The 22,787-nt window shown below is 45.1% G+C and overlaps 1 protein-coding gene across 1 annotated transcript; it reads left to right on the top strand.

Moving 5' to 3' along the window:
* The first annotated feature begins 7,205 nt into the window (after nucleotides 1-7,205).
* On the top strand, nucleotides 7,206-9,459 carry LOC130126293 (homeobox protein six1b). Its single transcript, XM_056295744.1, has 2 exons — nucleotides 7,206-7,957; nucleotides 8,749-9,459. Exons 1-2 carry the CDS (start codon nucleotides 7,398-7,400, stop codon nucleotides 9,041-9,043), a joined length of 855 nt encoding a protein of 284 aa, XP_056151719.1. The 5' UTR covers nucleotides 7,206-7,397; the 3' UTR covers nucleotides 9,044-9,459.
* Nucleotides 9,460-22,787: the final 13,328 nt, after the last annotated feature.

The following is a 22,787-nucleotide window of genomic DNA, read 5'->3' as shown; positions in this document are numbered from 1 at the left end:
TGAGCCATGTTTAAATGTACATTTTTATAGACAGCACCTGCTACTTCCTGTTGAGTGGATTTGATCTGCAGAAACAGGTGTTGGAATGTCCCGAGTCACGTGACCAGGATGTTCCTCCAAACTAAATGCGTCATCTGGGTCAAACTAAAAAGGTCATTTGGTAGGGGGAAGAGGGAAAGCGTCCCGGCGAAAATGGTCACTTAAACCACCCCAGCTCCGCTGAGGGACCGCATATGCGAACAGCTCGAGGTTTCTCATTACACACCAAAGGTTGCTGATTTTTACCACTTTGTCCCCCCTTCAGTAAATTCGGGAAATTCTCTCACTTGAGAAGCAGCATGTCTGGGGGTCACTGTACCCGCAGTTAACACCATACTGACAAAGGATCAGTGCAAAATGGTGGGTGTCGTGGATAGGAGCTGCGTTGAGATGAATGTGCCTTTTCCACTATTTAAAATGTCAAAATTGCATTGGTCTGTTTTCGGTATTTGCACCACCATGACACCACTGCAACAGATGATTGTACATGTTTCATGCAGCCCTCTGTTTTGATGGGCTTGTCAGGATGACAAACCTCAACAAACGTGCACCATTTCGCTTAAATGCCTTAACAAGTAGCAACTGGTGAGACCAAGATATGGGAGATGATCAAAAGGTCACACCGTCTTATGTTGTTCACCATATTTTCTTTATAAACGCTGCAGCTCGTAGTGTGTTACCCGGCTGTGATGATGCTATACTGTATGGTGTTTTATTTGGACGTGTCCCCTAAAATGTCAATAAACATATAGGATATTTTTCTACAAAGTCAGATGCAAACATATCTTCAGTGTGTATGATACTTGATTGTATGAGGGACGAGGGACAGTCGTGAACACTCACTGCAAGAGCAGATCTACAAGCAGTATGTCATTTCTTTTTCTTTATTTTCAGTCCCACCTTTTAAACGGAGAGAGGTACCAGAAAAGGTCCCACATTCATTCTCTGATAGCATCTCGATGTTTTTGGACTGTAGTGCCTTTTAAACTCCCCGTGTCCTCTGCAGAACCTTGAATGTAAAGTTCTGCGGCGGCTCTTGGACGGGTGTGACATCACAGCTTCAGAGACACAAGCTTTTCCACCGCCACCACATTTCTTGGTTGTCAGATGAGACGCAGACGAGAGAATGCAAAGCTAGTCTGTCAGACGTGTCTTTGGCCTCCCACAGCAAACATGACCATAGTAGCATAAGAAGACGAGACGGTTGAATAAAGGTTTGAACAAATTGGTGAACGAATGAATGAACGAATGTAGCAATTTATCAGAGCATCCTGGGTCCTCGTCCACAGAGTGACCAATAGCAGTTTCTTTTTTTTCCCCACCCAGGTTTTACGTCACAATCCCATCGAACTGAATGGGCAGAATAAGCACCCTCAGTAACCTATCATCAAAACACACAACAACAACAACAACAAAAAACATGAGCCAAGGGCAAATAGTAAAACTGATTGTCTTTTTTTTTTAAATTTTAGTTTGAATTCTATGTTTGTTATCTGAAATGATGTGAATGTATTTTTCTAAAACTCCATATTGCAATAAATGTTTATATTTATAAAAACATAACATGGGCAAGTTGTATATAAGCGTTCCTATATGAATCCACACGCAGACTGTGATAAAATTAGAGAATCATCTCTTTGGGTTTTTCAATATTCCAGACGTACAATATATGTCTCTTAATGCATCGAAGTGTATAAGAATGCACGAAGCATATGTTGCCCCAAAACTTAAGAGCTTTATGCAGCCAAATCGTATGTGGATTGGGAAAAACCAGCGGTAATGCAGTAATCCACCAAGCCCAGAGCCGCTCTCTGCAAACCTGCAGTGATAGTTTGCACATGCCTGGCAACCTGGACTTCATTAGCCCTCCTTTTCTCATCCCAGCCCCTGTAATTCAAATAAACAGCAATGAGATTTCCAGAGGTAGAGCTCTTATGGGTGGGGGGTCTGCAGCTCCCCACCGCCCTGTCCGCTCCGAGGGCCTTTTCCCTGGGCTAATGCTGAACAATCCACCCTGCTTCAATCCCACCCCACCCCACCTCCCACCCCCTTTCCAACATGTGGAAGAGTGAATCTAAAGTGCTGTCACTCACAAACACTGGGTCTCTGTCCAAAAAAGAGCCTGAACTCCTCTCATGGCTTTGGGGGATCATCCATGAATTTCCACCCAGTGCTGGCTCACTCAGCGGGCTCTCAACTGAACCAGGAAGAACAAATGAAATGGGGGAGGGGGGGGTGGATAAGTGGATGAACAGCGGGAAATTTTATGTACAATATCGCTTCACTGGAGTATGAAGGTTTTCCCCCCCGTCCGTGGATCCTGGTTGGAAAACTTATATGATCGAACTGATGACCTAAATAAACAGAGGCTGTTTGTCTGTGCTCACTGTTGAGCAGAGAGAAAGAGAGAGAGAGAGAGACTTGCAGAAAGAGAGAGAGAGGCAGGCAACTAGGATAAAGTTACCTGTGCACAGGTGACCTCGTCGCCATGGGCATTGGATTAACTGATTGTTAGGTATCAGGTAACTCCTGCAATATTGAAGAGGGTGAAAACGGCTTTGTTGGAACCCAGAACAATGTCCCATTTGCAACAAGAGCCCATGTCCTATGGGTCTCACGGGGAGGGGGCCGCAGAAAACTCCCAAATTCCACCTTGGTATTATGCCTGTGAATTCTGCAGGGAAGAAACAGAAATGTTGTTTGTACAGAAGATATGCAGCGTAGTTTTACAAGAAATGTCTTCTTTTTTTTTTACTTCCAGGTAAATTACGTGTAGGGCAAACCAAAATGTACGTATATCCCTTTGTGTGATTTTTCATTGAAAGAGGAAAAAAAAAGAGGTGACCCCCCCATATTTAAATAGTATCAGTTTTTAAATATAAAATTTAGCCCACGATTTCCAACGTGTGAACGTAAAACATACATAGGCGAGCGGTAAACCGAGGGAACCCCCTCGAAACCCGGGCCTTATTAAAAACGCTGACCTCTGATCTTTCAGATGGTTTCAAAGCTGACATTTAATGCGACGCAGCAGACTGCAAGCCATATGTAACATGACCTGGGGAGCGCGGTACTCCGCTGCTCCACGTCCCACTAATGAGAGGGCATGGGTCACAGGGTACTGGACCGCTCACACAGACCCACCACTACTGTCCTATAACACTTTTTTTTTTTGTCCACGAGGCACCGGGGGGCAGGCATTCTCCGGCCTCAACGTAAACATGTTTTTTTTCAATTAGGCTTCTCAGGCCACACCATTGCGGTAACTACCAGCTGTGTGATTGAGTGTGGTCTGCAGCCGCCGAATAAATGTCTACGAATCAATTTATTTATTTTACCTCTGCTTCAGATAATTGAGTTGTTACTTGTGTGCAGAGATCCGGGCCATCATCCAGTATGGGGAAGGGAAAGATGCAACTTACTACGATTCGCTGGTTGGTTCCAGACAATGAGGACAACGTCTACCATATGTGGACTAATGGTCTGAACCTCCAATGGTGAAGTTGCCCTCACTATATGTTTTACTGCATGTATGTGTGTGTGTGTGTGTGTGTGGAGGGGGGGGTGTTAGAGAGAGAGAGAGAGAAAGATCCACACAGACCTACTTACAAACCCACAGGCTTGGTTGAAATATGATAGGAGAGAGGGACCAGCTTGGAGGCTGCATCGCGTCTACACCGCACTGGTCAAATGGTATCTCCCAGTAACACGAGCGATTCAGACGTTGCTCCCCCAACATTTTGCTGGTTTCAAAACACAAAAGTGCTTTTCTGTGCAGCCGAGTCGTCTCCACACTGCAGCGATGAGTTGGTCCCGTGCAGAGAGACGCTGCTTCCGCGAGGTTTCGCTCTCAAGACCAGTTTGGCCTTCCGACTTTCCACGACACCATGACGTTGATAATAACCTGGCGCCCCCTCCCTGCCAAAGGGCACACCAGAGAAAACCACCTATTTAAAAATCCGTTTGCTCCTCGTTGTTTATTGGTTTGTCGGCTTGATTTTTATTTTTATTGTTTCAGCCCTGGAGCAAAAATGAAGAAGTAGAAGAAGAAAAAAAATCTAGTATAAATGTGTGTGTGTGTGTGTGCGTGCGTGTGCGTGTGCGTGTGCGTGTGTGTGCGTGTCTGCTCCTGCTGGCCTAGAAGACTCCTACTGTAAAAGCGGAGGCAGGCAGTCGCTGCATACATGCGGAGGTGGCCCTCAAAAGGGAAAGCGTAATGATTTTGATGGGGGGGGGGGGCAAACCCCAGCGCACTTGTACCAGGTCTAATTTTCCAACATGACAGGAAACTCTGTTAAGCTGATAATTGCGGCTCCAATTTCATTTAACTAAGTCACGTCAACAGTTGTGTTGTGTTTTTGGGAACAGTGAGCGGTGTTTTGAGAGGTTGCCGGAATCGATCTTTCTTCTTCTTTTTTTATTCACCTATAAAGCCTTAATTAAAGACACGTTTTTTATGAAGTAAGAAAAAAAAGTTTGGGTTAGTGACAAATTAGTGTCGTTTAGTTTATTTGTGTGTAAATTATGCGTAGGTACAGTTGGTTTTTTTTTAACAGGCCTGGTGAATTAGAGGGCGCGTGCGGGTGGAATTAACTACTTTGTAGCCGCGAGGATTCGAATTGAATGATTTTCTTTCTTCTTTTATTTTGTCTCAAAGTGATTTTTTTTCCAATTTCACCAAAAAAAAAGAAGAAAACCCAGGAAAGCCACGAGACAGTTTGCAAACCATTTAAACAGTATCGGCACTGCTCCAGCCTACAGCTGAAATAGCAATTTTGATTTCTATTTCGATAGGAGCGGGAAAAAAAACAAAAAAACAAAAAAAAAACATCTGCTATAAACTTTATCCGACCAATGCAGCCTTGCTGGACTTTTATACTTTCTCTCTCTCCTCCTCCTCCTCCTCCGATCGTTTTTATTTAAACCCTTTCAACGGGGAACATTTTTGATGGTGACATTTTTATGAAGTGTTTTTTCGTCTTCTTCTCTCTCTCTCTCGCTCGCTCTCTCCGTCTCTCGCCCCGGAGTTTTGTGTGTGGTTTGCAAAGACATTGTCGCCAGCCGCCCACATCTTGAAACAATCACGACCTGAGACCGGCCCGCTCGGGTTAAAGGAGGAGGCGCGGAGCAATGTGGTGGAGATATTAGAGAAACCCGAGAGCGGCTCATCAGACAGCTCATTTGCTCGTGCGCTGAGGTTTACACAGCCCGCGAGAAGCTGTGCAGACCCAGAGGAGAGCCGCTCCGCGTGTCCGCGTGTCTACGTGCGTCGGGCTTTGTGCACGCTCGCCGGGCTCGAAAGGAGCTGCTCCTCTGTAACGTCGCGTCGTGTTGTTGTGCGCGCACTTCCGCTCATTTATTCACCGAGTGTTCAATCAGAAACGGCCCCGAAATCATCCGCCATGCACCTATATGACAAGTATGCAACGTCTGCTTCCATCTGAACACGGCTGCTCAACGTCAGCATGAACTGGAAGGACTAATGATCAAGCACAAAACGTAGAACTTGAAACTAATATAAAACTGAATTTACACATTCTTTCTTGACTAAATTGTTGCCCCCCCACCCCCATGAGGTCCTTCTATTCAATACACCGTACCACCAAATATCAAGAGACGGCTGCCTTTCATACCTGGAAAAATTCTCTCGCCTTTGAATCTATATTGGATTACGTTTGAGGAGATTTTTTTTGCTCTGAAATGTGATTTGTCTCGTAGTGGAGCTGTGCAGCAGCCCGCGTTTTGTTTTCACAGGTGTCCGAAGCCACATCAACAACAGCTCAGAACATGGGCCGTGCGTTGCAACAACACGGCCCATTAGATAAACCCTTTACCATACAAGCCATCGTCGCAAGAGGTTGGGAGACATTTGCAGTTAATGGTATTTTCTTGGCCAAACCTCGTCCTTTTAATATGCTGCGTTGGAATCGAGTTGCAAATCCTTGAAGTATAGATAAGGAAATGCGATCTGTGCCCCAAGACAACAACCCTGCACGACCAAGAACCGGTGACACACAGAACTCATTTACTAATGGATTGGTTTTGTGTTTCACCCCCACCTCCACCCACACACGAAAATACGAGACAGTACGGTGCCCATCTAAGCCTTGGGTATAGGCTATAGGTAGACCTATACTTGAATTAGGGGGGAAACAGTCCTCGAAAAGAACAACGAACAAGAAATAAACCTGAAGTTGGAGCCCAAAAAACATTTCAGTATGATGTCCCCTAAATTAAATCCTAAATGCCTGTCCGATGGTCCTCAAACTGTGGAAATTGACTAATTCAAACAACGAGACAATCAAGAGTCTAGCCCAGTTGGTGACGTTTTACTGGGGTCCTGTAAACAGCTGGCTCTCATAATCATAATAATACATGATGGAAACGTCGTGGGGTGTCACGCTTTATCTCTCTAATAAGCATGCACGTGGGCCTATACAGTAAACTACACATGCTGCGATCTGGGCATTTTTGATTCTTTTCTGAAACGCCTAATTTTTCTTTGCAAGTTATTTGTTACAGTAAACCCATCTCTCTCTACTCCCCTCTCTCTCACTCTCACATACACACACACACACAAACAAATTCAAGGACGTTTTTCATAACGTTTTCTTATGTGCGCAGCGTGAACGGCACGTGCATGGGGCCAAACTATCATAAGAACTTATTAAACTATATCACCCCATAAAATAAACTCCCCCGTAATAATTAGGCTATATGAAAGGTGCAATACAACCAAACTACGGTCTGCATGTGATTAACGAGGTGGGCGTTAACTATAGGATAACTGATGGAGCTGCGGTGCGCCTCTGGCCCCTGCGCGCGCACGTGGCAAGATGGGCCGCTCCGAGCGACGGTCTCCATAATAAACTGCGGGCTATATTCACAACACGCTACAGAGCCTTTAAGAGGTGTGTGATAATTGATTTGCATTTAGGTGCTCCTCTGGTACCTCAGCTACACGGGAAGAGAGGGGAGCGAGGGCGGGTGTGGGGTGTGGGGGGGGAGTGGAGTGGAGCGGGAGCGCTCCGATTTCAGCCCCTGACGTACTCCCTCTGGGGAGGAAACGGAGCTGCAAACTCCGTTTTGCTCCGCTGCCAGGGTATAGGGCAGAGGGAGAGCCAATCAACGAATCGCACGGGCTCCCTTTAAGCCTGACATATCTCCAACAGGAACAAATTGTCCCAACAATCAACATCCGAATCTCCCGTGCGCATCAGGGGTGGAAGTGGATATCGCAAGGACGGATTGCGCTACGTTGTGGAGCGCGGCGACGACAAAAACAACAACAACAGCAGCAACAACGTCGGCATCACTTTTGGATACTAGCGTCGGGCGGAGGAGCGAGTTTAGACGACATGTCCATACTACCGTCGTTCGGCTTCACCCAGGAGCAAGTGGCCTGCGTGTGCGAAGTGCTGCAGCAGGGTGGCAACCTGGAGAGGCTCGGTCGCTTCCTGTGGTCTCTGCCCGCTTGCGACCACCTCCACAAGAACGAAAGCGTGCTCAAAGCCAAGGCGGTGGTGGCCTTCCACCGGGGGAACTTCAGGGAGCTGTACAAGATTCTGGAGAGTCACCAGTTTTCGCCGCACAACCACCCGAAGCTGCAGCAGCTGTGGCTGAAGGCGCACTACGTGGAGGCGGAGAAACTGCGCGGCCGGCCGCTCGGAGCGGTGGGGAAGTACAGAGTCCGGAGGAAATTCCCTTTGCCCCGCACGATATGGGACGGGGAGGAGACCAGCTACTGCTTCAAGGAGAAGTCCAGGGGTGTCCTGAGAGAATGGTACACGCATAACCCCTATCCATCTCCCCGGGAAAAGAGAGAGCTGGCCGAGGCCACGGGGCTGACCACCACGCAGGTCAGCAACTGGTTCAAAAACAGACGCCAGAGAGACAGAGCCGCGGAGGCCAAGGAGAGGTACGTCTCCCTGTCCTTATGTCTGTCTCTGTCACTGTTGCGCTGCAGCAACGACGACAGGGGTTGGGGGGGTAAGGGGGGGTCATGGAAAAAAATCGACTCCAAATGTATATTAAATTGAGATTAAGCCGTTTAATTTGTTTGTATGAGTGACAGTTGAGTTTTCTTCAGAAACTAGTCCGGTCAAACGCAACCGCATTTAAAAAAAAAACCGCACGAGGAAAAAAAAAGAGCCCTGAAGAATTCTATTGGACGTGTAACTTGAAATTTATTTTTTTTCTACTGAGGAACCCAACAAACAACTAGCTATAGGCCTCTCTGGACAACTTTGGGGAGCCCGTATATTTTTTTGGGGGGGGGGGGGCTATATGTTAAAAAATAATATCGGGCAAGTTAAGTACTAAAATAGACAATAATAATAATAGAATTATGGACCGTAATTCTCCTTAAACTCGGTTGTCGCCTGTATAGTCACATGTGAATAAGCGCTGAAATGTCTCCAACGTGTCCACTGAAATGCGTATACACGCCGCAATGGCAGATTACTATAATTAAGTGAACCATAGATGAACGCATCTAATTTAATGTGTTTTTTCTTCTTTTGGTTGATTGTATTTAAAGGGGGTCGCGCTCTTGGGTTAAGATAAAGCGTGGCTGTTTTCTGCCTTGTTCCGTTTTCAAAATGTTGATCATAGCTCGACGACCCAGACTGGCCAACTTGACCCGTTTACAGTGACATATTCAACGTGTAAATGCTGATTATTGTTGTCTCTGTTTCCATGGCCGTATAGAGAGAACAGTGAAAACAACAACGCCGCCAACAACAAACAGAACCAGTTGTCTCCCCTCGACGGGGGCAAGTCTCTCATGTCCAGCTCGGAGGACGAGTTTTCCCCCCCGCAAAGCCCCGACCAGAACTCTGTACTGTTGCTCCAGGGGAACATGAGTCACCCCGGGGCATCCTCTTACCAGATGCCGGGCCTGGGTGCAGCGCAGTCGGTGCATGGCATGCACGGACACCCGCACCAGCTCCAGGACTCCTTGTTGGGACCTCTAACCTCCAGTCTTGTGGATCTTGGCTCTTAGAGGCAACTTGGTAATACTTGGCAAAAAGAAGAAGAAGAAAAAAAGAGAGACTGATCTAACTGTATCAGATTGACTATTACATATATGAAATAACACGATGGTACCTTATAATAGACTGACTTGTCTGTCGTTAAATTTGGCTAGAGCTATAACGAAATCATTTTATGCGCTTAAACGTATCCTATATTGCGACCTATAATGAGGTTTTCTATGGTCTCCTCTGCATGGAGAAACACGGCCAGCCTCCCCCTGTGGAACTATCGACTCAACGAAACACTTAAGTGGACTGCCCATTTGCTTAATTTATGATATTTTGTTAAGATAATACAGATTTATAGCGACTTCCTGCTATATGGAAACTAAGAGGCAACGTTTTCAATAGAGTCACAGTAATTAGTTTCCAATAAAACAAAAGTAATGCATTTGTCTTTATGTGTGTTATTTCTACCATAACAATTTATCGAGAGCTGAAAACGCCAAAACTACCCGTCGCGTTAACGAAGATTTGAGGCCCTGCGAAAGGAAACGAACGGGAACGTAATCGTTATTACAGTAGTTATTACAGATGAACAACTGGTCCGCATTTCATTTGTAGAGAGCGGATTTAACTGTAAGTGATAAGAGTTATATAATGGTTGTCTTTTTTTGGCCAGGCCTGATGAGCAACAGTAGGTGACTAAATGTGGGCCAGGTTTGGTACGACAGGAGAAACGGGATGCTAAGTCAACAAAGGTGTGGCGATTTTTTCTTTTCTTTCATAAACTATCGGTTACAACTGATAGAACACGGAGAGTCTCCTTACACGTCTCTGGATCTTTAACCAAATCTCAATAAAAGCATCGTTTCGTATTTACAGCAAAAATATACGTGTCGTACCGGAGGGAAGGCTGGATAGGCTACTTAAAAGAACATCTGATTGGGCTATCGTCTGTTCCGCCAAGGCCTGTACACTGTACACAGGCGGATGATGATGATGATGAAGATCATGATGAAGATGGCGATGATGATTATGTGCTTTTCCTGTTGTGCTGATGCGCCGCCAGTTTGCTTTCATTGTTTTTAGTTAAAACAACCGGAAGATGTTTCACGTTTTAAAATCATCGACTAATGTTCAGTTATACGTTTAACTAACCCACAGGGCTGCTCTACAATAATAATAGTAATAATGATAATAACAACAACAACAATAACAATAATAACAACGATACACAGCGTTATAACAGTAAAATTCCAGAAAAGACAATCAAATTAAAGGATTATATGTATGTACAAATAAAGAAAATAAAATCCTTGGCACATAAATTGCCTAATAGAAATTGAAGACGACATATTATCATCATCATCATTGACAAAACCGACGATAACGACAAATGTTGGAGGTTTGCGAAAATTATAACCTAAATCCATGATGAATGATTTAGTATGATTTAGTCCCATGTAAGAAATACATGTCATTATCTCTGTGTGTTAGGTAATGTGATTATTCCATCACAGTGATGATAACATTATTGTTACATATTCTATCACAATAACAATGACAACAACCCAGCATAATAATAATAATAATAATAATAATAACGATGATGATAATAATAATAATAATAACAGTCATAATAATAATGATGATGATGATGATGATGATAATATAATGATGATGATAACACAACCTTGATGTGACATGAGCGTGAATGTATAATCCGGGTGAGACTGAAAGACAGTGTTGACATAATTGGGGACAAGCAAAGCCCAATGCAGCCTCACAGGAGGATTCTGGGAAAGACAACTCTCATGCCACCCCTCCTCCTCACCTCCTATACTGCTTCGGCTCATGTCAGGCTAAATTGTTTTGAGCAGAGAGCACTGAGGATTTCCTGAGCCTAATCTGAAACAGTCGCTGCTTGCATTGCTGCCTGATTGCGAAGATTGCAGTGCTGCAAGGCTGCAGGTCTCTGCCCGGCTTTAGCTGAGGAAGCCTGGGGCGCTCTGCATCCCGGAGGCCTCTCTCAACCTCTTAGGTCCTCTAATTACACCAGGGTATGTGTTCCCCATCTATCACCTACAGCCTTCCATACAGACCTGTTTGTGCGGTGTGTGTGTGTGTGTGTGTGTGTGTGTGTGTGTGTGTGTGTGTGTGTGTGTGTGTGTGTGTGTGTGTGTGTGTGTGTGTGTGTGTGTGTGTGTGTGTGTGGACTACACCCCCCCCAACAGACCTTAATAGGGATGGGCTTTTGTAGACTGTCAACTTTCACGCCTATTTTTTTGTTATATTTTAAACATTATATTCCAGATTCAGGTTAATTTAAAACGTGACTGCAGCGATCTGAATCATTAATAATTCATGAATCCCTAAAGCTGCTGCCATTGGTTTGATAGCAGCTTTGCTTCATTTTGGACGATATGACCATTTGTATCTATTGCATGTGTGCTGTATTTAATGTAATCATAGCTATAGCTACATTAGTACATGACATTAAATGTTTACCCCCCAAATGGTTAAATACTATTAACAATAATCTAGTAGTGTTTAGCAACGCAGCCCTTAGAATTATCAAGGTGTCTGAATCACCGGAGAAACAAACAAGAAAAAACAAACTAGATTTTACAGGATGATGTCGCAATAAAATGAAAAAAAGCTGATCATACAATTTAAAATTGTGCCAAGGTAACCAATATTTCATATTCCTAATGACCAGCAGCGCCCCCCCCCCATACAAAGACAACGCTGACAATAGCATGTATGCTACATGCACTTCACACGCGGCACTGACCAATATTCACAAATTAGCAAACAGGTGATCACAAAGCCACCCAAGAGATTGTTCATACCTGTTAATCTAACAACAACATGTCGGGCCGGGTACGGACACAGCCGGGATTACACAGGCTCTGTGGCACATGAAAGAGAGGCGATCTGAGTCACCTTCAGGATGTGAAGGAGACTAAAATCAATCCACCACGGAAACTCAGACAGGGCATTTAATCATGTCTGAATCCCACACTTCCGAGTCCGGAGGAACACGCTAGATCGGTATGGCACATCCAGTTAATAAATCTATCCCACCGTATCAGACGCAGCCTGTACTTTTTTCCTGCCCAACAGCTATAGATCATTGTTGGGAGTGTAGGTCTCTCAGCCTATATGGACGCCACAGTCGAAGGCCGAGGTAGCGTCGGCCTTACCGTGAGCTTACCAGTGCCAGTAACAACAGCTGCTGAAGGCAAACAGTCATCAAAAGGGCATTTCATTTGTCACAGACTCTAAGTGGCAGTGGTTCTAAATCAACAGCAGGAAAGTCCTTGACGTGTGCAAATAAACACGGAAAGTAGCCAGCGTGAGACTACGGTGTCTCTCTGAAACTTGGGCCATGTTTTTCTTTGGCATTCGCTCAGAGTCTGTGCCCGGTTGAGGACAAAAGCCAAAGGTAAAGACCTTGCTCTTGGACGGCCTTTCTGGAGTCCAGTGCCCACAGGTAGCCTTACCCCTCATGGGAGCCCTGTGTGAGACAATCCCAGGTATCCATAACCGCAGGCTATATGAGGGGTGTGGGTGTGGGGGAGGGCAGGCGGGTGATGAGGGACAAAAGGATCTTTTCAGGTTTGCTTCAAGGAAGGCGGGGGGGGGTCAGGGGTAGTGGATAGATTTCCTTACCAATGATGCATGGATCTGACAATGTTCCAGCCTGGCCATACCCGGAGGCAGACAAACTGTGTGTGTGTGTGTGTGTGTGTGTGTGTGTGTGTGTGTGTGTGTGTGTGTGTGTGTGTGTGTGTGTGTGTGTGTGTGTGTGTGTGTGTGCGTGCGCACACTTATATTTGTGCAGGCAAGTGTGTCCTTTTTGTACACACTTGTGAATGCAAAAGTGTGGGTGGACATTTACAATCGCAAAACCGTGCATACACGCTTGAGCATACATGCACAGAGAGAAACACATTCTCACTACCAAGCTGGATGCAAGTAGGAGTCAGAGAGCATTTCCAGCTCTGCACAGCCGATTAGATGGCCGAGGCAGGGCCCCGATTATAAACACATCCCGCGACACAACACCGAGCATTAGCGCTACCCTGCCTGAAAGTGTTGGTCATGGTGAATGTGAGGAGGCACTGTTCGTCAAAGACAGCCTCCTCTCAGACACAGCGAGCCGCCTCTGGTACAACAGGAAGCTCCTAGTGGCAGAGCTGAAAGAAATATTTATCTCCATCTCCCTGTTCGCTGAGTGATGCATGACCCCGCGTTCAAAGACGAGGAGGAGCTGAGACAGCAGATGATCCCTGGCTATTAGGGTGTTAGATAGCATGTTGTGTGTCAAATGGAGGACAGCCTTATATGCATTACCTGAAGAACAGGATTTTTAATAATATGCTACAAGTAGAAAAGACAAAAGGCAAGACGCAGCGTGATTCTGATGCCTTTGAACAAGGGCTCGTATAAAGGAAATGTGCCCAGGAGGCATGGGTTCGAGTATCGGACTCTTCCAGAGACAAAGCCCAACTCTGGTTGCAGTGAATCAGATAACACTATTTTAGGAGTTTGGCAGGAAAGGTGATCTTGAGGTGGGTTTTTTTGTGTAATATACTTTCTTCACAAACAAACTTCAGTCCGGGATATTTTGGAAGACTTTTACGAGCGCTGAACATTTTTTCCCTGCCCTTTCTGTGTAAAACTGAAATGGCTTTACTAACTACCTAATGCAGAACTCTCCTCTCATAAAGGATGATGAGATATTTTTATATTTTACGAGGGAGCGTCTAAGACAAGGCACAGCACAGAGAGAAACGAGCGGGATGTGAGGTTTTCCTCTCGAACGTGTGAGGGGATTTTCTCTCGACGCCAACTTCGATGAAGCCGACCACACATACAAAAAAAAGACTGAGTTTCAGAGTAGTACAGACTCATTTCGAGGCAAGGTCTATCGATAAGTCTCGACAATGCTACCGCCACTGCTTTCTGTGCTGAACCCAGGAAAGCGAGGGCCGCTGGAGCCCGACGTGTCAACGCCGAGCCTCCAGGGCCTTTGGGGCACAGGCAGACACAACAAGAGGAAGTGGTATGGGATATGGGATAATGAAACCCACCTCACACTCCAGAGGGGCATCACCTCACCTATCCTGGGGGCTCACAAACAGCTCGAGTGACCCCCTGCTCTCCAACCCCCTAGCCGCACGCACACACACACAAACACACACACACAATGCCCAAACCACACTGCACCACACCCACCCCACTGCAATATGCAGCTTTTCTTTTTTTTGTTTGTTTATTTGGTGACATGAGAGTGACAGGTCCCACAATCAGAGCTGCCATCCCTCCCCCCCGTAACCCCCCTTGCCCTTCATCATCATAGTGCAGAGAGGGATAAAATACCCTTCTTGGTTCCATGCAGGGGGAAAAAAAAACATTCAGGAAATGAAAGTTGTAACACGATCCTCTGTGTGCCAAACGTCTCTCTGAGCAGGGACAAAAGGCCCGGAGAAAAGCTGCCGGGGCTATTTTAGCCTGCAGATGATAAAATAACGGGGAGGGTGGAGCAGAGAGAGAGCTAGGGAGAGAGAGAGAGAGAGAGAGAGAGCTAGGGAGAGAGAGAGAGAGAGAGAGAGAGAGAGAGAGAGAGAGAGAGAGAGAGAGAGAGAGAGAGAGAGAGAGAGAGAGAGAGAGAGAGAGAGAGAGAGAGAGAGAGAAAGCGAGAGAGAGGTGAAAATATAGAGGCAGAGATGGATAGAGGGACAGAGGAGGACATGGAGATTCATCCGAATGCATCAGTGGAGAGGAGAGGTTGTTTGCATGTTGGAGGGGGTTGAGCTTTTAAATGCAGCATGCAAAACTGTAATAGACAAGAGAGCGCATGTTAAATCCATGCGGGCGTATAATGACAGATTACAAAAGGAAGCTGCACGTTGAGTGAAAAAAAAAGAAGAATAATTTTGAGAGAACGTAAGAGAGAGCGAGAGAGAGAGAGAGAGAGAGAGAGAGAGAGTGGGGAGGGTGGTAGAAGTATTGCTGCGATGCAGTCTTTGCTGCAGAAACTGGACTACTGCACCAGCGTCTCTGCGCACACAGCCCCCATCCCACAGATATGCATACAGTAAAGGAAAATAAACTTCCTATTCCGGTCCTACAGTATCTTTCCCAGCAAGGCTCTCCTGAGAAAATGCCTTTGTGACTCCTCATTCAAAAGTCCAGCGGTTGTGATCCAGTCAAGTGTATCCAAGATGTGGGAAGGAAGGAAAGGGGGACTTTTGATCTTCTGTAATGAAACACATCACAACATAACAGAAGAAGAAGCTAAGAACACACTGAAGCTCATTTCCATAGCAAACACACACACACACACAGGACCAGAAGTTTATGTACTAAGAACATACTTATAAGGGCCAGCAGCCCACATAGTATTTAAGCACTCTTTATACACCATACACTTTCCAATTCCACAGTCCACAAATATTCATAAATACAGCAGTAAGAGTGGGCACCGAGGAACAGAATCAGTTTAACCTCAACATCGTCTCTCATACACTCTATTACTGCAATTTTCCATCTTTATTCCTCCTCTCCTCTCGCCGGCCAGAGACAGAGCCGTGCCCAAACTGCCGTCAGTCAGACAAAACAAAACAAACAAAAAAGATCACTAAGAGTTCTTGTGGGCAACGTGAGCAGCGTCAGGTGATAAAAAAAAAGAGGCTGGCATTGAGCTGGACTGCCATGTTACATCACCTCCATCCGTGTAACTAGTCTGCAGCCGTTGTTAACCAGGATATCCCGGTAAAGGGAGGGTTAAATATTCTGGTTGTCCCGTGCCCGCTGAACAGTGCATTTGCTGCATGGTGACAGTGGCCAGTGGTAATTACCAGGCTCTCTCTGGGTTACTGCCACACCAAAGTGCCACCGGGTGTGGAATGCCAGCTAAGCTCTGTTATTAAGGACAGTGCTGCCACTGGACAGTAGGGGCTAGCTGCTCCAGCAGATGCAATGTCTGGCTGATAATCACCTGGGTAAGGCCTGCTTACCGTTAACCAGAGACATTAAGACTCTTCTCCTTTTTATGTATGTATGCATGTATGTCTACATACATACATACATACATACCAAATCTGTCTGTCTGTCTGTCTGTCTATCGATCGATTGATCGATTGGATCGATTGATCGGTCTGTCTGTCTGTCTGTCTGTCTGTCTGTCTGTCTGTCTGTCTGTCTGTCTGTCTGTCTGTCTGTCTATCTATCTGTGCGTCTGTCCGTCTGTCCGTCTGTCTGTCTGTCTGTCTGTCTATTTAATGTTACAATGTTACAATGCTACAAAGAGCATTTAAAGACCAATTGGTAAATCAGAAATACTATTTGAGAGTATAGCCTGGGTTAACTGATAAATTATTTCCCCTGAACATTATGTTGTATTGGTGCTTAAAAAAAAAATCAAAATGCATGTTATATTGTCATTCATCCCCTCAAATGTGACTGTATCCTGGCTGCAGAATACATACAAGCCATGGAAGAATGATGGGCCAATGGTATGACTTACACAAAATGTAGTTACAGCTGGGAAATATTGTTTGTTGATAATATAATGTTGATCTGTACAATAATGTGTAATTCTACTCATTAACTTTGGGTTCTTAGACATTGCTTTGTGCTCTTACTCGTCCTTGTACTGATCAGTTGTATTACTGAGGTCCAAATGACACACTGGTAAGTATCATTCACACAATAGAAATGCATCACTGTTTGATGAATTGGGAAAAAACCCACACACACACAGTTGATGTAACGCCAGACACAAATCATGCTACTGTGGTTGTGGAATCACATTTTTGCAACAGTAGTCAACAATTAAAATATTTTTAGCAAGTTATTTGTGCGGCGATGATAAAATGAAAACAAGGACAAATGGAATTTACAAAAAATTCACAAAAATGAAATTTACAAATTTGCTGCTCATCATGACCAGTGGCTGTGACAGCTTTGTACATCATTTACTGCAGATGTGAATGGAGTCAGTTTTCATGTTATTCATCGTAACATTTTCCCCAGGGTCTTGGACTATTAGACTGTTATTAGACTGTTGGACTATTGGACTGTTAGAAATAAGTAGACAGAAATGCATGACTAATATTTTTTTCCATCATATACGAACAGTATATGAAACATTTAACATACATATGCCGGTGGCATTTGGCAGTAAGACAAATCACCTCATTGCAGTGGACTTATCACAGGCAAAGGAAACAGACTGGCATGGATACTGGGCTGTTAAAATGGACCCTATTCTATCAAGTAATCTTACGTGGAACCACTTGACATAAAATTTCTTAGAGTAAATGCAAAATTTCTTTCCTTTTTTTTTGTACATTCCCATAACCAAAAAATAAGTTTGCATGCCTCATGACATCTGTATGAGTGGTCATAATGTGCACAACACTGGCTGCTCGTCAATTGTTCTCATTATTATTATCATCATTAAATTGATTATACACTATATTTCCCACAATTTGTGTGGTTTGTTGGATTAAAAAGGAGACCCACACACATGCACAGAGAGAGAGAGAGAGAGAGAGAGAGAGAGAGAGAGAGAGAGAGAGAAAGAGAGAGAGAGAGAGACCGTAAACTCACTCTAAATAACCTGCCCATCTCTTAAGCTTTCAGTGCAATGCATATTATTAATAGATTGTGGTAACTTGCTTGTGTAGTGTATAGTATAATGTTTGGTACACAGTGATGGAAATGGATATGGATGATCCATTCGTCAAACGTTTGAGTTCGGTGACTCGCTGAGTCTCCTCGGAGGAGGGCACGGTGCACAGAATGACATTCACAGGATTGAACACAGAGCAGTGAGCGACACGGGGCCTAAAGTAGTGCTGACGACACATAGGGCAGAGGGACTGGGCTGAGGGAACATGAAGGCAGCGCCCACAGAGGATGTTGTGCAACTGGCATCTCACCGTCAATCCAACTAATGGATTTTAAGGTAATATCTCAATATGGGCTGCTGTGGCCCTGCAGTTTCAGTAAAATGACACCGGCAAGGAATATTGACATACTGCACGCTGCACCCTGCAGTAGCAGGCCATACGTACGTCCCTTGGTGTTTGCACGCTGTAAGCAAGGCTTAGGCAACAGCTCCAACATGGTAAGTAACAGCTGTTTGCGAGGGCAGTTGGCTGTAATGCAGTGGTATGGCTTGCTCACCAAGGAAGATGTGCTGATGGAACAGTTTGAACATTCTGTAGCTTGAAGAGACGCGGCCTCAAAAGCATTTCCCCCCTGCTCTCTCCTCAAGCTTGGCAGGTTTATCACTACTGTCCGGTAGCAGGCCTGAGAAAAGCTCAAGGTGCTGAACTTAAACTTGGTGACAGCTGCAGAAACTAGAGACCAGAGGGTTTAAATATAGACCCTCAAAATCCCAAGCGGTGCACTTGCAATGCTGGGCACACTTTCTTACACGTATGCACATTCAAACCCAGCTCTGAATAATTGCAAACACTGATTCACACTTCAGTTGAAACTCTTTGGCAGAGAGTCAACTTCCAAGTCTGTAATTCACAAGATCTGCTGCAGTGTTATCACGATTACTCTGCACAGTATGATATTCCAATTTTGTGTGATTCAAGTTTTGAAATGACTTGCTACTGCTTGTATTTTAGGCCTTTGCTTGTGTGTATTTTTCTTAGCATGAAGTTTCCATATTCGGGACACTCAAAAATATTGCTGTTTATCATGGCTTGTTATTGTTGCCATTCACTGGGGAGAGAAGTCCGTCCTCGGTCCCACATTGAGATGTTTCTTCTGAACGCCGTGTCTTGGGCTCCATCTAGTGGCAGAAAGACAGTATAACAAGTAAAATAATATATCATCTGTTACGTAAGGGTGGGAAGGGAAGAGGCCCAGCGAGTCAGTACCTCCATCCATCCATTTTCCAAGCCGCTTTACCCGGTTGCCTACCAACACGGGGATCCCGGTTCGAATCCCCATGTTACCTCCGGCTTGGTCAGCGTCCCTACAGACACAACTGGCCGTGTCTGCGGGTGGGAAGCCGGATGTGGGAGGGGGGGCGCTTTATCCGAACCCTGGTCTCGGGGATGCTGGAGCCTATCCCAGCAGTCATTGGGCGGCAGGCGGGGAGACACCCTGGACAGACCGTCACAGGGCAAAAAGAAGTGGAATCGTTACACATCTACTTTCCGTTTTGCCCATTTGATATAGCTCTCAGCAACTTTTAACACAATTCTTTACGATCCTTAAAACACGCTGTATCAATATATCATTGCGATGTTTATAATAATTCTTTAATTATAGTTATGATCTATATATGAACAGATATTTACAGATGGCCCACATCACCATCATCATGAGTCGGTACCGCTTTCCCCAAAATGATTAGTCCACTTGAAAAAAAGGAGATAATCTCTCCTTGTGCTTATATTAAATCAGCGCTTATATTTCAAACGGAAATGTGACAGATGCAATGATCTAAAAGACAGTATATGACTGGATTACCATTAACTTTAAAATGACATGACACAGAAAGGAAAAAGTAACAAAAAGTGTCTTAGTAAGGTGTTGGTCCACCACGAGCCTCCAGAACAGCTTCAGTGATTCTTGTCATAGATTCTACAAGTCTCTGAGCTCTACTGGAGGGATGAACCCCATTCTTCCAAAAGCTATTCCCTCATTTGGTGTTTTGGTGGTGGTGGTGGTGGAGAGCGCTGTCTAACACATCGGTCAAAACTCTCTCATACGTATCGAACTGGGTTGAGATCTGGTGACTGTGAAGGCCGTAGCATGTGAGTTAGGTCATTTAATACCCATCAAACCATTCAGTGACTCCTCGTGCCCTGTAGATGGGGGCATCGTCATCCTGGAAGAGACCCCTCCCATCAGGATGGAAATGTTTCATCATAGGCTAAAGGTGATCACTCAGAATAACTTTGTATTGCTTTGCAGTGACCCTTCACTCTAACGGGATAAGTGGACCCAAACCTTGCCAGGAAAATGCCCCCCCACAGCTTAACAGAGCCCCCAGACCCCTCACTATAGGGGTCAAGCCTTCAGGTTTTTCCTTTAACTTGTCACCCGCCTGTACATCCCAGACTGACTCAAGACAGCACCGTATACAAAGTGATGACATAGTCAAGCAACCGATCTCTATGAACAGAAACCAGGAAGAAAAGAGTTTATTTTTTTATTAAACCCTAAGAAAAAAAATGAAGAATCAAATGTGAAAAGCTTGAAATGGTTACTGTAAACGAAAGCACCCAGCACATTTTTCCTGGAGGCATGGATCAATAAATATCATTTGGGTTGTAAAAAATTAATAAAGGGGTGTCTCAATCGCCCATTTTTTTTATTTGGAAATGATTGGTGTCATTTGTTGCCCCCTCCGGCTGAAAAGCGCTGTCCAGCTTTTCTTTAACCTCTGTCGCCATCTAGTGGCCCGAAACCCAACACGCCCAGTTCAGACGCTGTCTTCCGTCTTTGTCTTAACATGCCTGCGGATATTAGAGAGAAAGAGGAGGAAGCCCTATTCTCTCCTCAAAATGTAGGATAACGACGCTGTAAGTTAGCGCAAAATGAAATACAGCGTAGACGCCTTCAACATTATGTGGCTGTTTGAGTATTAAGTGAAAAAACAACAACAAACAAACACGTATTTGTTTGGTAAACGTAACAAAAGAAAAGCCCCGTAATTTGTAGCATGTCCAAATCTGAAGTTACGTTTCATATAACTCCAAAACCTCCATCTTATCTCCGGATCCATCCATCCGTTATCCAAACCGCTTCTCCTGCTCTCAGGGTCGCGGGGATGCCGGAGCCTATCCCAAGCAGGGAACAAAATTATTTTTGATTTTCAAGAACGACGTGACACCTCGAAATAAACCACCCCGTCCGTAGCGGTGAACAATGCTGTTTCATTAACCTATAGAGAAAATAAGACTCTTGACTTTGCTGGAGGCAATCTGACGCTGACCTCAGTCCGACAGCAGCTTTGTGCGGCAGGCCTTTCTACCCTCCGCTCGGTCGATACAAATCCCACAATGCATATAGTGGCGAGCGTTTATGTGCCCCGGTCCATTATTTCTCTCCTCATAATGCTTCGCGGAGTTTTCTGCAGCGCCTGTCAAAACAACGCTCGTTTATGTAGCTCGTAATTGTTTTGACTCGGGCAAATTGACAAGAGGACTACAATTCACATTAGCTAAGCCCTTTGGTGTGTACGGCGCGTCTTGATGCTATATGCACATTGAGCCACTCCGCCACGGTCACGCCATCGCCACATAATTGCCTTACGTTATCTATATATTGTATCTCGTAACAGACAAGGGGTTGGCGCGCGAGCCAGGCGGGCAGAGGCAGGCGCCGCGTATCGATCCGACCCGTGGCCATGTAAAAAAAAGCACATATAGAGACTGAATAGACTGTGGTTAGGTGCGGAGTTTAGGGGCTAATCAAGGTGAATGGGTTGCATTTATATAGGGTTTTGCTCGCTGCAACAGCCACTCAAAACGCTTTACAATCAATGAATGCCTCACATTCACCCCCCCACCCACACACACACACACACACCGACGGCGGTGTCAGCCACGCAAAGTAACAAGCAAGCGCATCGGGTGCAGTCAGGGCTGAGGTGTCTTGCTCAAGGACACCGCGACATTATTTTATTTTTTTTGCAAGGGGGAGCCGAGGATCCAATCGGCAACCTTCCAGATACCAGACGACCGAGCTACTCTACCTCCTCAGCCACTGTCACCCAAGGTCTTTTGTGTCAAACATATGCACTTCTGTGCGGAAGTTGTGTGCCAGAGATTAGCAAAACAAGCCCATGTGGGCTAATCATGCTGACGTTGGCCTACAACTTAGTCCAGTTAAGGCAAGAGAACCCTCGGCGTTTTTTGGGAAAAGACGCCCTTGCAAGATGAATGGGACAAATGTGACGGGGTTCAAGATTAGCTATTTTTTGTGGTCGTAGCCTTTTCTCTTTTCTTTTTTTTTGTCTCAAGATCATTTTCAACAGTTAGTGATGCAGATATTAACCAATGAACGTGACACATTGCGCTACACAACACGGTCCGCAAATAAGAGATTGACTGATTGACTGTATAGTAGTAGTAGCAGTAGTATTAGTTGTAGTAGTAGCAGTAGCAGTAGTAGTAGTAGTAGTAGTAGTAGTAGCAGTAGTAGTAGTAGTCGCAGTAGTAGCAGTAGCAGTAACAGTAGTAGTAGCAATAGCAGTAGCAGTAGTAGTAGTAGTAGTAGTAGTAGCAGTAGTAGTAGTCGCAGTAGTAGCAGTAGCAGTAACAGTAGTAGTAGTAGTAGTAGTAGTCGCAGTAGTAGCAGTAGCAGTAACAGTAGTAGTAGTAGTAGTAGTAGTAGTAGTAGTAGTAGTAGCAGTGTAATCGCCTGTGCTGTGTAAGTGCTGCCATTTCCTGCAGGAGAACGCAGGAGCGGATAAAGGTAAACGTGTGTGCAGGAGAACAGGTGCCGAGTCTCTGTCCAGGGTCCTGAAATGCCCACGCGCGCGTTCCCCAGCTTTCATGCTGCAACTGTGTCGGGTCTGTTTTCGTCTTTGGCTCACACAGCAGATCCTGGACCAGCGATATTTCGAAGGAGACGTGTAAGACGTGTTCTATGTGTAATAAATTAATATTAGTACCCTATCTTGTTGGAGTTTTAGTCTGGGTCGAGAAAAAAAACAAAAACCGGAGGACAAATGTTGAAAGTGAACAAAGCAAAACGGTAGTCACGGTTCTGAGGCAG

The sequence above is a fragment of the Lampris incognitus genome, chromosome 16 (genome assembly GCF_029633865.1).
Source record: "Lampris incognitus isolate fLamInc1 chromosome 16, fLamInc1.hap2, whole genome shotgun sequence".
Lineage (NCBI taxonomy): Eukaryota > Metazoa > Chordata > Actinopteri > Lampriformes > Lampridae > Lampris > Lampris incognitus.
The sequence above is the reverse complement of the archived record's forward strand: the minus strand, read 5'-3'. Positions and strand labels throughout refer to the sequence as shown.

Bases quoted from the DNA above. Each gene is read 5' to 3' on its own strand.
- LOC130126293 (XM_056295744.1), top strand. From the start codon at position 7,398: ATGTCCATACTACCGTCGTTCGGCTTCACCCAGGAGCAAGTGGCCTGC. The intron at 7,958-8,748 runs GTACGTCTCCCT...ATGGCCGTATAG, and splicing joins GCCGCGGAGGCCAAGGAGAG to AGAGAACAGTGAAAACAACA.